Genomic DNA, 14552 nt, shown 5'->3' with positions numbered 1-14552 from the left:
AGGACAGGAAATCTGTAGACGCCATCTTTGATAAAGGCAAAGGGAAATTAACAGGGATCAATAATAATCACCCTCCACAAAAGATCAAATCTTTGGGCAGCATTGTTTGGAGAATATTAAGCAAACTTTGAAACCGGATTATGTCTCATCTTAATTAAAGATACTCTGGTGCTTTAGATTCAGGGAAGGGGTAAATTAGGTATTGACACAAATAGAGTATTTTGTTTTTATTTCTGATTACCAGCACCCGCAGTATTTTGTTTTTGTGTTGACATAAAGAGACTGGGCTGTAATATAGCAGAAACTATATGCAGTGGTGAGATTTTTATTTAAGATAGGTTAATGAGCGATCGTTTTGGTATAGTTTCAGACATTAGGCATAAAGTTGAATTCTGCCTGTAAATACGGTTAATATTGACCAATCAACGGCTCTGGCGGCGGTTGCCGGGTAACCGTGGCGCTGTGCATTGTGGGTGGAAGATGGCGGCGCGGCTCGCGAGCTGGTGTCGGCAGTTTAACAATATTTTCCAAGCCGCGAGCAGCCCGTGAGTACATCGTTTGAGACTGGGCAGAGTGTCAGCCCGGGAGGAGATTTACCAGAATTATACCGGGGCAATAAATGTTAGCTTTGCCAGCAATGCCCACATTCCATGAATGAATTCAAAAAAAAAATGAGGCACTTCAGTTACGTGGAGAGATGAGAGAAGCCGAGATTGTTCTCTTTCGTGCAGAGAAGTTTAAGAGAATATTTCATGAGATGTTCAAAATTATGAGGGGTTTTGATAAAAAAGGAGAAACTGTTCCCACTGACTGAAGGGTTAACTAGAGGGCACAGATTTAAGAAAATTTACAAAAGAGAGATGAGAATATCTTCACACAGTGAGTTAATGATTTGGAAAGCACTGCCTGAAAGGTGGTGGAAGCAGATTCAGTAGTAACTTTCCAAAGGAAAAGATTTGCAGGACCACGGGCAAAAGGCAGGGACGTGGGAATAACTGAGTTGCTCTCGCAAAGAGCTGGCACAGGTACAATGTGCTGAATGGCCTCCTGTGCTAGAACCATAAAATGGTTCTATATGACTTGAAGAGGAAACATTTTGCAGGGCTATGGGGATAGAACAGGAGAGCGGGACTAATTGAATAACTCTTTCAAATAGCCTCCTTTTGCGCTATATGATTCTAATTTGTCAAAACATTACAGGTCATCTGGTATTTATGGTATAATTAGAGATCTTGTAAATCAAGATATACTGTTTACTGATATCTAGTAATAAATGCCCAGATTTCTTGAGGTTGCTGGCCCAGTCAAAGAAATTTTTTTTTTTTACATTTTTGCTTTATAACACTCCTGTGAAGCATCTTGGGATGTTTTATTACTAAAGGCACTATATAAATTGTTGTGCATGATTCAGACCTACAATAAGACAAAATCCTCTTGATCTTTGTGGATCCTGAGATTTACGCTTCCCATTAGTGATAGCACATACATAACTCGCATACATTGCATAATGGTTTTGGTAATGTAATGTGCACACGTCCCAGATCCGATTATCAGCTGTAAATTCGAGATAGGCGGTTAAGTTTTTTTTAAGTGCTTAAGAGGAGTTTGAGAGTGAGTTTAAATAATTACATATAGTGACCATACCTGACCTGACACATGGAAAATGAAGATATTCAAAGAGGCATTGTGATAGAATTTAATAACCTTTGTTAACTGACCAGCCAAATAACAGTATAAAGTATATTACTGATTAACATCCAAGATACTTAAGCAAAGTAGTCATTTATGATTTATAGTGGAGATTGAACAAGAAGGGAATGAAAATGTCCATTCAGAGCATCTGTACCATGCAATGATGGGCTCTGAAGCAAAATGGAGAATTTCAATAAATTACAGTTCATGAAGCTGTGTTGCAAACTGAAGGTGGCTTTACATAACTCATCAAAATGTTCCTATTACTAAAGGGCAAACTTGGCCAAGTTTCAGAAAATTGGGCTGGGATCAAGCCTGACCCTACAGTATAGATCTCTGCATACGTCTGATTCCTATCACGGGCTAGAGGGATTCTTTGATCACCCAAAGAACTGGGGAGAACAGACTGTAAAGTCTGGTGAGTTGCTTTTTGCAAAATCCTAAATTGATTCTTTATAACACCTCTACATTGTAATGAAACAATTTTGAGCTATTCACCTGTTTTTACCTAAATGTTAAAGTTGGAAGAATCTGTAGCAATGTGCACTTCTAAACAAGGTACAGTATGTCTAGCTGTTTAGTTTTTCTTATCATTTTGTTGTATTTGATAGATGTGCCCTCTCTCTCTTCATATCATTGTTGACCACTATCTATCATTCAATTCTATCAGCCCTATTGCTGATGATTCCGATCTGGATCCATTTACTTTTAGACTGCATACTATTACAGCGCACATCTTCCATTCTTTTTGCATGAATAATTAGAGCTGATCTTCATGCCCTTTGATGAGACAATAAATATTTTATTTCAATTATTCATAGTTTCTTCATGTTTTTTACAAATCGAATGAACAGCTGCCGCTCTTACATTTCCACAGCCTTAGCAGTTCTTCATGTGTTAATATATTTGGCCATGCTATGACCTCAAGTAGAGCTCCATCATCTCCATTTCTAAAGCTACCTTCTTTATCATATAAAACAATTGTTCTCCGCAAACAGTTCTTTATTAAGCCCAAATCTGTCTGAGGCTTCAATAATAATCTCATTTATGGGAAAGTTCTTTTCCAACAGTTCAGACAAGATATTAGAAAAAGATGGTAATCTGTCTTTAGATCAGGTAATCTGTTATCTCTAGCCTCCAACCTTTTACTATGTGCTAGCACCGTTGTTTTTATTCTAATAGTACTATAGTCAGTGCACTTTCCTAGCTGTTCCTAAACTGTAAACTTATCACACTCTGTGCTCTTCCTCCTCATTAGATTATGTTGAAATAGAAATTTATCATACAATTTCCTGCAATAGCTCAGTTGTTTTTCTGGGACCTTAAAATTATAAAAGTCTTTACCTCCTTTGCATTTTCCTTCCTACAGTTATCAGGACATTACAACCCAAGTTGGCATGCTTGATCACTATCTCATGTAACTAATTTTTTTTTCAACCCTGATAATCTGTACTACAAGTGTTCACCTTTCACCTTGGTTTCTCAACAGTAAAAACAAAGGTTGTGGTATCTGAATGTTGCTTTTGAATTTGCTTTTTAGGTGCACCTTGGACAGCAAAACAGTTACGAATAAAAAGCAATGAAGATTTACACAAGCTCTGGTACATTTTGTGGTACTTTAGTTGTATGCTGTAATCTCTAAAGTTTATAGTAATTTGTCATTGTGGAAAAGGTTTAGTGACAATTTTCATTTGGCATTGACTTGATGGCTGAATGCTGTAACCATTATTGCAGTTCTGTTATATGTTTTTGTTAGTAAGACACAAGTTTCTTGACCCTGAGCTTTCTTTCACTTTCTGTGTATTTCATGGTGACATTAAATATACTCTTGCTGCAGGTATGTCCTTCTCAAAGAAAAGAACATGCTTTTGACTTTAGAGCAAGAAGCGAAGCGACAACGATTACAAATGCCAAGTCCAGAGCGCTTAAAGAAAGTAAGGAGTAGACTGCAAGGCAGTTCTGGTACTAACAATTCTTGTATGATTATAATTTACGTCGTGAAAAATACAATATAATTCCAAAGACGAATTGAAGAGGTCTAGTACAATTTATTTTAGATGCGGTTCTGTGCGACTTGGTTTGTCCCAGTAGCTTAAATTATTACGGTAATTAATGACATTTCCAATAAAGATTCTAATCCACAAATATTGTGCACCAACTATTGGTGTATTTTCTGTTTTCTATATTTGAAAGGTCTATTCAGCAGTGTCCTATTTTTGTTATTGATAGGTGGAACGATCTATGGCTAGAATTGACTCGATTGTTCAAGAACGTGAAGATGCACTGAGGTTGCTGCAGACAGGGCAGGAGAAAGGCCGTCCTGGTGCTTGGAGAAGGGATATCTTTGGACAAAACTTTTGGTGAGAAATAAATTATTTTATTGCAGTGAAATGCATTTTGACAGATTAGTAAATCTTTCATAAAAGTTAGTTCCCAATACTTTGTATTTTAACTATGGTTTTGAGTTCTCATTGTCACAGATGCTTCTATGTGTGTTGTAAGTAAATTATTTTCTTCTGTTGTGCTAGTATTTGATCAATTTATCCGGAATGTCTAAAAATATCTACAGAGAAGTGACATTTCCTTCTCCTAAATAGTTCAGAAATAACATTTCTAGAAGTTCTGGTGCATGAGTAACAGTATGTCAATATGAAAATGTGGTATGGCAAATCTATATACATAAAACAATTATTATAAACACTAATAGATCTTCTGTGGCATTGTTCATGGAATCCTGGAGTGGGGCCAAAACCCACAACCTTCTGGTCCAGAGAGTACTACCACTGAGTCAAGCTGACAAATACAACAGCATGGTTGTAAATTGGTATTGCATACAGTGAATCAGATGTTATATAAGAATAAAGGTGTAATGCTAAGTAATATTATCTGGGACTCTGATATATCTATATTGCAGCAACCCAGGGCCTAGTAGTACATCGAAATGTCCAGCACTTGGTTCCTTTGAAATTTCTAATATCCAAATTAAGTTTTTAACTAAAATTATATTATTTCATAACAAAGATTACACTTGTCCATTAAAATTCTTTTTAATACCTCAGATTTTATTTGAAGGCCTCAGCCTCAAGGCCTCAAAAGCTTGGATTTGATTTTAGATTTAGAGATACAGCACTGAAACAGGCCCTTCGGCCCACCGAGTCTGTGCCGACCATTAACCACCCATTTATACTAATTTTGCACTAATCCCATATTCCTACCACATCCTCACCTGTCCCTATATTCCCCTACCACCTACCTATACTAGTGGCAATTTATAATGGCCAATTCACCTATCAACCTGCAAGTCTTTTGGCTGTGGGAGGAAACCGGAGCACCCGGAGGAAACCCACGCAGACACAGGGAGAACTTGCAAACTCCACACAGGCAGTACCCAGATTTGAACCCAGGTCGCTGGAGCTGTGAGGCTGCGGTGCTAACCACTGCGCCACAATGATATTATAGCTACAGCTGTGATGTCGTCAGCTGCATTTGGATGGTACAATTTGAGCAGATACCATTATACCCAATTTCCCTAGGTGCGTTCTATACTGAGGAATACTTTTTCTTTAGCTTCTTGCACTTCAGATTTTGAAAAACAAAAATACTTCTAGTTATCTAGAGACTTTAACATAATAAAACACCCCGAGGCTTGTCACAGGAATGTTGTGAAGCAAAGTTTGACACTGAGCCACATGAGACAATATTCGGGCAGATGGCCAACAGCTTGGTCAAAGAGCTAGGTTTTAGGGAGTGTCTGAAAGGAGGAAAGAGTGGCAGAGAGACAGAGAGGATTAGGCAGGGAATTCCAGAACTTGGGGCCGAAGCAGCTGAAGGCATGGCCACTATAGCGAAGCAATTAAATCAGGGATGCTTGACAGGCCAGAATTAGATGAGAAAAGATATGAGTTATGAAGCTGGAGGAGATTACAGATTGGGAGGGGTGAGGCCATGAAGGGACTTGAAAACAAGGATGAGAATTTTTAAATTGAGGCATTGCTTGACTGGGAGCCAATGTAGGTCAGCAAGCACGGAGGGTGGTGATGGGCAAACAGGACCTGGTGCAATTAAGGGCACTGGCAGCAGAGTTTTGGATGACTTAAATTTAGAGGGTAGAATGTGGGAGGCTGGTCAGGAGTGCGTTGAAATAGTCAAGTCTGGAGCTAACAGAAGCATGAATAAGAGTGTAAGCAGAAGATGACCTAAGGTAGGGATGGAGTCAGGTGATGCTAGGCAGTTTTAGTGATGCCTTAGATAGGTGCTTAGAAGCTCAATGCGGGGTCAAATATGATGCCAAGCTTGCGAACAGTCTGCTTCAGCCACGGGCTGTTAACAGGGAGAGCAATGGAGTCGGTAGCTAAGTTCATACCGGGAGCCAAAGACAGTGGCTTCTGTCTTCCCAATGTTTACAGAATCATTGCAGTGCAGAAGGAGGCCATTCGGCCCATCATGTCCACACTGGCTCTCTGATGAGCCATTCCCTCAGTTCCATTCCCTCGCCTTTTCCCCGTAACCCTGCACATTCTTCCTTTCATATAACTGTCTAATTCCCTTTTGAATGCTTCAGTTGAACCTGCCTCCACCACATTGTCAGGCAGCGCATTCCAGACCTTAACCACTCGCTGTGTGAAAATGTTTTTCCTCATGTCATTTTTGCTTCTTTTACCAAATACTTTAAATCTGTGCCCTCTCGTTCTCAATCCTGTCATGAGTGGGAATAGTTTCTCTCTATCTACTCTGTCCATGATTTTGAATACCTCTATCAAATCACCTCTCAACCTTCTCTTCAAGGAAAACAGTTCTAACTTCTCCAATCTATCTTCATAACTGAAATTCCTCATCCCTGAAACCATTCTCGTGAATCTTTTCTGTACTCTCTCCAATGCCCTCAAGTCTTTCCTAAAGTGCAGCGCCCAGAACTGGACGCAATACTCCAGCTGAGGCCGAACTAGTGTCTTATACAAGTTCAAAATAACTTCTTTGCTCTTGTCCTCTATGTCCCTATTAATAAAGCCCAGGATACTGTATGCTTTATTAACAGCTCTCTCAACCTATCCTGCCACCTTCAATGACTTATGCACATATGCACCTAGGTTCCTCTGCTCCTGCATCCCCTTTAGAATTGTACCCTTTATTTTATCTTGTCTCTCCATGTTCTTCCTACCAAAATGAATCACGTCACATTTTTCTGCATTGAACTTCATCTGCCACCTGTCTGCCCATTCCACCAACTTGTCTGTATCCTTTGGAAATTCTACACTTTCCTCCTCACAGTTCACAATGCTTCCAAGTTTCGTATCATCTGCAGACTTTGAAATTGTGCCCTGTACACCAAGGTCTAGGTCATTTATATATATCAGGAAAAGCAAGGATCCCAATACTGATCCCTGGGGATCTCTACTACAAACCTTCCTCCAGCTCAAAAAACATCCATTAACCCTACTCTTTGTTTCCTATCACTCAACCAATTTCGTATCCGTGTTGCTACTGTCCCTTTTATTCAATGAGCTACAAGTTTGCTCATAAGTCTGTTGTGTGGCACTGTATCAAATGCCTTTTGAAAGTCCATGTACACCACATCAACAGCATTTCCTTCATTAACCCTCTCTGTTACCTCCTCAAAACACTCCAGCAAGTTAGTTAAACATGATTTTCCTTTAAGAAGTCAATGCTGGCTTTCCTTAATTAACTCGCATTTGTCCATGTGACTATTGATTTTGTCCCAAATTATTTTTTCTAGAAGTTGTCCGACCACTTAAGTTAAACTGACTGACCTGTAGTTGCTGGGCTTATCTTTATATCCTTTTTTGAACAAGGGTGTAACATCTGCAATTCTCCATTCCTCTAGCATCACCCCTGAGTCTAAGGAGGACTGAAAAATTATGGCCAGTGCCTCTGCGATTTCCACCCTCACTTCCCTCAGTATCCCTTGGATGCATCTCATCTGGTCCTGGTGCTTTATCCACATTAATTAGAGACAGCCTATCTAATTCTTTATCAATTTTAAACCCCTCTTTTAGCATTGCCTGGGTTGTATCTTCTTTGGTAAAGACAGATGCAAAGTATTCATTTAATACCTCAGCTATGCCCTCTGTCTCCTTGTGTAAATCTCCTTTCTGGTCCCTAATCGGCCCCACTCCTCTTTTTACCACCCTTTTACTATTTATATGTCAATAGAAAACTTTGGTATTTCCTTCAATGCTAGCTGCATACTCTCCCAATTTAGTTGGAGGAAATTTCTGCTCATCCATTATTGGATGTCCAACAAGCAGTCTGATAATTTAACAACAGTGGAAGAGTTGAGAGAGGTGGTGATGAGGTGGTACTGGGTGTCATCAGTCTACAAGTGAAAACTAATGCTGTGTTTTTAGAGGATGTTGCCAATGGGCAACATGTAGATGAGAAATAGGAGGAGGCCAAGAATAGGTCCTTGGGGGACACCAGAGGTAATGGTGTGGAAGCAGGAAGAGAAGTCAATGCAAGTGATACTCTGGATAGATTAGTTGGATAAGAATGGAACCAGGCGAGTGCAGTGCCACCCAGCCGGATGACACTGGAGAGGTGTTAGACGAGCATGGTGTGATCAACTGTGTTGTAGACAGGTCAAGATGGACAAGAAGGGGTAGTTTACCTTTGTCACAGTCACATAGGATGTCATTTTTGATTTTGAGTAGTTTCAGTACTTGGGCAGGGGCAGAAACCTGATTGAAGGGATTCAGACATAGAGTTCCAGGAAAGAAGGGCATGGATTTGATAGGTGACAACATATTCAAAGACTTTGGAAAGGGAGGTTGGAAATGAGGCAGTAGTTTGCAAAGTCGGTGGGGTCAACGGTTGATTCTTTTTTGTGGAGAGTGGCAGATTTAAAGTTGAGGGGCTCCTCGAGGGGATAGATTTCAAAAGTATTGCTGAGGTAAAATTCATATTCAGTATTTTTTCAAAACAGAGTCTGGCTGGGCATGTGAGAGAAAACTGATTATATGCCTGTTTTAGCTCTTGTTTTGTGCTCTATAAAGGCTTGGCAAAGTGAGAGATTGAGGGGGAGAAAGGGTGTAACTTTTTTCGTATAATGTTACTTCAGTTTTTTTTAAAAACATGAATTCAGTTATAAAAAGGTAATGTTGCTGATGTAGACCTGAAACACAAATTCTGATTTCTAACAGATTGAGGAAGAAAGAGTGAAAGAAAGAAAGGTACAAATGGAAGATATGCAGTTCATATTTTAAACACAAGACTTACCCAAAATAAAGTTTTGGGAATTCAATCTCTCTGGTTTGTTTCAAATCTTTTGGAAAATCAAAAGACAAGATGCAAACTTTTACTCAAGTCAAAAATCCATTAATGCATGCTGGGATATTTATATAAACTACAGATGCTCAAATTATAGATACAGTTGGACTTGTCACTGTTCAGGGGAAAATATCCAGTTGAAGTCCAGGCTACTGAGACAGGGTGAGGACTTGAATCAAAAACTTTAAGGAAGGCACTAAAGGACAAATTGCTGTTTGTGTTATTATTGTTAAAGATTTTTAAAATGTTGTTTAAAACCTTATTTTGGCCATAGAATAGTCAATTACTTCTGATTTTCCATTGTCTCACTTTGGGAAATGTTGACAGATAAAGCATTACTCAAATCGTAACAGGACATTAGGTTAATATGTACGGAAGCATGCTTTACACAAGATGTAACATTTAGATATTAATTTCATAGTAAGTTGGAGGAAATACTGTTTAAGGGCAGGGATATTATTCTATAATTCACTATGAATTATTCTGTGTTAAAGTGTATTTTTTTTAGATTAGAGATACAGCACTGAAACAGGCCCTTCGGCCCACCAAGTCTGTGCCGAACATCAACCACCCATTTATACTAATCCTACACTAATCCCATATTCCTACCAAACATCCCCACCTGTCCCTATATTCCCCTACCACCTACCTATACTAGTGACAATTTATAATGGCCAATTTACCTATCAACCTGCAAGTCTTTTGGCTTGTGGGAGGAAACCGGAGCACCCGGAGAAAACCCACGCAGACACAGGGAGAACTTGCAAACTCCACACAGGCAGTATCCGGAATCGAACCCGGGTCACTGGAGCTGTGAGGCTGCGGTGCTAACCACTGCGCCACTGTGCCGCCCTGTGTATAATAGCCCTGTGTGCTATTTGTTTAATGCCACAAAATTCTGGCTTGCTCAGAACATTTAGACCCCAGCATATCTTCAAGTTAGTTAGGTCAGATTGACATTGTGACTCCTTAAGTCAATCAGAAGATATTTTCCCCTTGTTTCCACTACATCCCATCCTCTACTTTCCGTGTACACTAGCCCTTTCTGGCCTTGCCTCCTCTGTCTGCCACCACCCCACCATCCGTTATCACTCCACTATTCCCATGTTGCATTTGTGAGTCCTTAACACATAGCACTACCACCTCATTGCCTATTTGCTCCATAATCATCACACATGATGCATATGAACGAGTACCTGCATATGTTTGTCGGGAAGGGGTGCCATTCCCCTCTACCCATTTACCTCCATTTCACCCTTCCTATTTTTCATCAAGTGACTTTGCTGAGGATTTATCCTGTGCTATTGTCCTGTCACCTGGCTGCCAAAAGCCTGATCACACTACAAAAAGGTAGAACGCTCTATTGTCAAAATGTTTGAAGAGTGCAGGAAACATTGGGGCCAGGACAGAGGCCCACATGGATGTGGGCACTGGAGCTACTTGGATACCCAGTGGCCCCCCTGTCTGTCCCTCGAAATGAGGATGACGTCAGCCAGGGATCATGATTTGAGAGCTCTCAGGTGACTCAGTAGGCCAATCCTGGAACCACAGATCTTTGCGCAGAGGGGACAAGTGTTGCCCTGAGAGAGCAGGGTTCTCAAGCCAGGGTCCTGCTCTCTCTCCTTCCACTTTTGGCACTTCTCCACAGAAGAGTTTATGCGTTCACATTCTGACTGTGTTGTGGCTTGTTGGATTGAGACGTCGCCACATGGCGTGGTTAGTGGCAAGTTCCTCCCACGCACCGATGTCAGTTTGTCCACTTTTCAATAAGGTCTTCAGAGTGGCTTTAAAACATTTTCTCTATCCTTGAGATTGGGTGCCATTCTTAAGTTGTGAAAAGAGGATCTGCTTCGGAAGCTAATTATTTGCCGAATGCAATGTCCAGAGCAGCGGAGCTAATTTCACATAATCATGGTTGCAATGCTGGAGGAATTGGCTTCGGTGAGGATGCTGGAGTTTTTTCGCCTGTCTTCCCACCTGACTTTAAGTTTTTTTTTCCAAAATATACTTTATTCATAAAAATCTGTAAAAATTACATTGCCAAACAGTTTCCAAACAGCACCAAAAAATACAAACATTGCAAGGGAGATCAGTTTCCTTCAATACTGTCATGTGTTTCTTCCCAACCCTTCCGTTTCACAATTGTCATGTCAATTACAGTTTTACATTTACAGCAATTGAGAATATTAACGATACAGTTCGAGGGGTTTCCCATTGATCCAGCCCCTCAGTCCAGCTTGGTGGGGGAACCTTACACTGTGGTCTTTCCCCATTGAGCCTTTGCTGCGGCTGCCCCAAGCTTTAGTGCGTCCCTCAGCACGTAGTCCTGGACCTTGGAATGTGCCAGTCTGCAACATTCGGTGGTGGACAACTCTTTGCGCTGGAAGACCAGCAAGTTTCGGGCAGACCAAAGGGCGTCTTTCACCGAATTGATAGTCCTCCAGCAGCAGTTGATGTTTGTCTCGGTGTGCGTCCCTGGGAACAGCCCGTAGAGCACAGACTCCTGTGTTACAGAGCTGCTTGGGATGAACCTTGACAAAAACCACTGCATCTCTTTCCACACCTGCTTTGCAAAGGCACATTCCAGGAGGAGGTGGGCGACCGTCTCTTCCCCACCACAGCCAACGCGGGGGCACTGTGCGGAGGGGGCGAGACTTCGGGTGTGCATGAAGGATCTGACGGGGAGGGCCCTTCTCACCGCCAGCCAAGCTACGTCTTGGTGCTTGTTTGAAAGTTCTGGTGATGAGGCATTCCGCCAAATGACTTTGACGGTCTGCTCGGGGAACCATCCGACAGGATCCACCGTTTCCTTTTCCCGTAGGGCCTTGAGGACATTCCGTGCAGACCACTGCCTGATGGACCGGTGGTCAAAGGTGTTTTTCCGCAGAAACTGCTCCACGAAGGATAGGTGGTACGGCGCCGCCCAACTGCATGGTGCGTTCCGCGGCAATGTGACCAGGCCCATCCTTCGCAACACCGGGGACAGATAGAACCTCAGCACGTAGTGACACTTGGAGTTTGCGTACTGGGGATCTACACATAGCTTGATGCAGCCGCACACGAAGTTGGTCATCAGGATGAGGGCCACGTTGGGTACATTTTTCCCGCCCATGTCCAGAGATTTGAACATCGTGTCCCTCCGGACCCGGTCCATTTTAGATCCCCAGACGAAGCAGAAAATGGCTCGGGTGACTGCCACGGCGCAGGAGTGGGGTATGGGCCAGACCTGCGCCACGTAGAGCAACAATGTGAGCGCCTCGCACCTGATGACCAGGTTCTTACCCACAATGGAGAGAGATCGCTGCCCCCACATGCCCAACTTTTGTCGTACCTTGGCTACTCGCTCCTCCCATGTTTTGGTGCACGCCCCGGCCCTTCCGAACCATATCCCCAGCACCTTCAGGTAATCTGACCTGACGGTGAAGGGGACAAAGGATCGGTCAGCCCAGTTCCCAAAGAACATGGCCTCGCTCTTGCCGTGGTTAACTTTGGCTCCCGAGGCCAGTTCGAACTGGTCGCAGATGCTCATCAGTCTGCGCACGGACAGCGGATCCGAGCAGAAGACGGCGACGTCAACACCTGACTTTAAGTATCCTGCGGAGACATCACTGGTGGAAATTTTCCAGCAACCGGAGGTGTCTTTGATAGGTGACCAAAGTCTGACTGCCATATAGAAGAGTGGTGACAACAACAGCATCGTAGACTAAAGCCTTTGTCCTGTTATGGAGATCTCTGTTGTCGAAGACACAGTTATGCATTTTTTGGAAGGCTGTGCTGGATCTGCACTTTGATGGTGACCTTTTGAGAAAGGTAGCTGCCGAGATATGGGAAGTGTTCAAGAACTTCTAAAGTCTCCCCATCAATAAAAGTAGCTGGAGATGTAGGTGCTTGTCCAGGGGCGGGCTTGTGGAGCATTTTGATCCTGTTGATGTTGATTGAAAGACCAACCCTTTTGTATGTGTAGTGGTTGAGGGTGGTTTGAATGACACTTGCAGTGTGGGCCACACCCCACACCTGCACAGTCATTGGCATATTGTAACTTGTGAATGTGCTGGAGAGTCACTTTAGTCTTGGCTCTCAGCCTGTTAAGGTTGAAAATTTTCCCTTTGTCAACTCAATCATGATCCCTGGTGGAAGTTCGTCACGAATGAGTTCCATGATCAGGCTTAGGTAAATAGTGAAGAGAGTCGGCGCAGTCACACACCCTTGCTGATGCCTGTTTGCATACGAAAGGGCTCAGTTCCAATCCATTGCAGAGGATGGTTGCTGTCATAGTCATGCAAAAGTCACAAGATAGTAACATATTTTGCTGGACATCCAAGTCTCTGGAGGACTTTCCAAAGAACTTTGCGGTTGATGAAATCAAAGGCCTTTGACAGATCAGTGAAGGCTTTGTGTGGTTCCAGGCACTTTTCTTGCATTTGTCGAGCATCAAATATCATATCTGTGGTTCCTCTGGAGGGCTGGAAAACACATTGGGTCTCCGGAAGTATATCTTTGCCGACTGGTAGGAGACGGTTCAGGAGGATTGGTGTGAGAATTTTCCCCAATGTAAACGGAAGGAATGTGCTTCTATTGTTGCCACAATTTGATTTTATCACCTTCCTAAAAAGTGAAACAATTATGGAATTGCGGAAGTCGGGAGATAGTACCTCTACTTTCCAGATTTTTGTAGAAAGGTCTGAGAGTTTGAGCAAGCATCCATGGCCAACAGCTTTATAGATGTCTGCAGGAATGTTGTCCAGACCACATGCCTTGTTATTCATCTGTTGAATATTCTTTTCTGTCTCAGCCAATGTTGACAGCAAGCCCAGATATTATCTCTCAGACTGTTGAGGCATTGTTTTGATGGTTTTGTCTGATACTGTTGACACACGATTGAGAAGGTTCAGGTCGTGCTCCTTCCAATGGTCTCTGATTGTTGCATCATCTTTGAGAAGAGTGATGCTGTCTTTAGCTCAGACGGAGGAGGGATCAATTGATTTTGGTCCATAGACGGGTCTTGGCGGCCTGAAAGGTCTGCGTAACGTTGGATTTCATTGGCCTTCTCTACCCAGCACTTATTCTTGATGACACATATCATTCTCTGAGCTTCAGATTTGAGTAGTAAGCATTCTTCTTTCTGCTGTGATGTAGGGTGATTTTGACACGTAATGAAGGCTTGGCATTTCCGTTCAAGAATTTTGCACCTTTCTTTGGTGGGATCACCACTCTTCTGGTTGAAAACACACACAAGCAATAAAATGCATGAATTTCTTTACTTGGAATGTGCGCACCCTTATGGACAATCCAAACAGTGAATGCCCTGAAAGGAGAACTGCCATAGTTTCTCAGAGCTTGTGAGAAAGAACATTGATGATGTAGCTCTTGTTGAAATGCGACTCCAAGTGAAAGGCCAGCTTAGAGAGGAAGGAGAAGGATACACTTTCTTCTGGAAGGGGAAACCAGAGGAGGGAATTGGGTACACAAAAATAGAATCACAGATATACTTTCAGAACTTCCAGTTGGCACTAATGACCCTACACCTTCAACTCAGTGGCAACCAATGGGCCACAATCGGTGCTTACGCTTCCGCA

At 42.3% G+C, this 14552-nt stretch overlaps 1 protein-coding gene across 2 annotated transcripts in view; it reads left to right on the top strand.

Annotated features, from left to right (window-relative positions):
• The first annotated feature begins 463 nt into the window (after positions 1-463).
• The window catches only part of mrpl47 (mitochondrial ribosomal protein L47), a 29659-nt gene continuing 15570 nt past the window's right edge, over positions 464-14552 (top strand). Inside the window, exons 1-5 of one of the 2 annotated variants that reach the window (XM_068042257.1) lie at positions 464-545; positions 1965-2110; positions 3233-3293; positions 3530-3626; positions 3922-4052. In XM_068042257.1, the coding sequence (XP_067898358.1) occupies positions 481-545; positions 1965-2110; positions 3233-3293; positions 3530-3626; positions 3922-4052 (500 nt within the window). In that variant the 5' untranslated portion in view covers positions 464-480. Of the gene's footprint in view, positions 546-1964; positions 2111-3232; positions 3294-3529; positions 3627-3921; positions 4053-14552 lie in introns of those variants that run through there. The other variant, XM_068042258.1, reaches the window with a different exon arrangement.

The sequence above is a fragment of the Heterodontus francisci genome, chromosome 11 (assembly GCF_036365525.1).
Source record: "Heterodontus francisci isolate sHetFra1 chromosome 11, sHetFra1.hap1, whole genome shotgun sequence".
Classification (NCBI taxonomy): Eukaryota; Metazoa; Chordata; class Chondrichthyes; order Heterodontiformes; family Heterodontidae; genus Heterodontus; species Heterodontus francisci.
The sequence above is the reverse complement of the archived record's forward strand: the minus strand, read 5'-3'. Positions and strand labels throughout refer to the sequence as shown.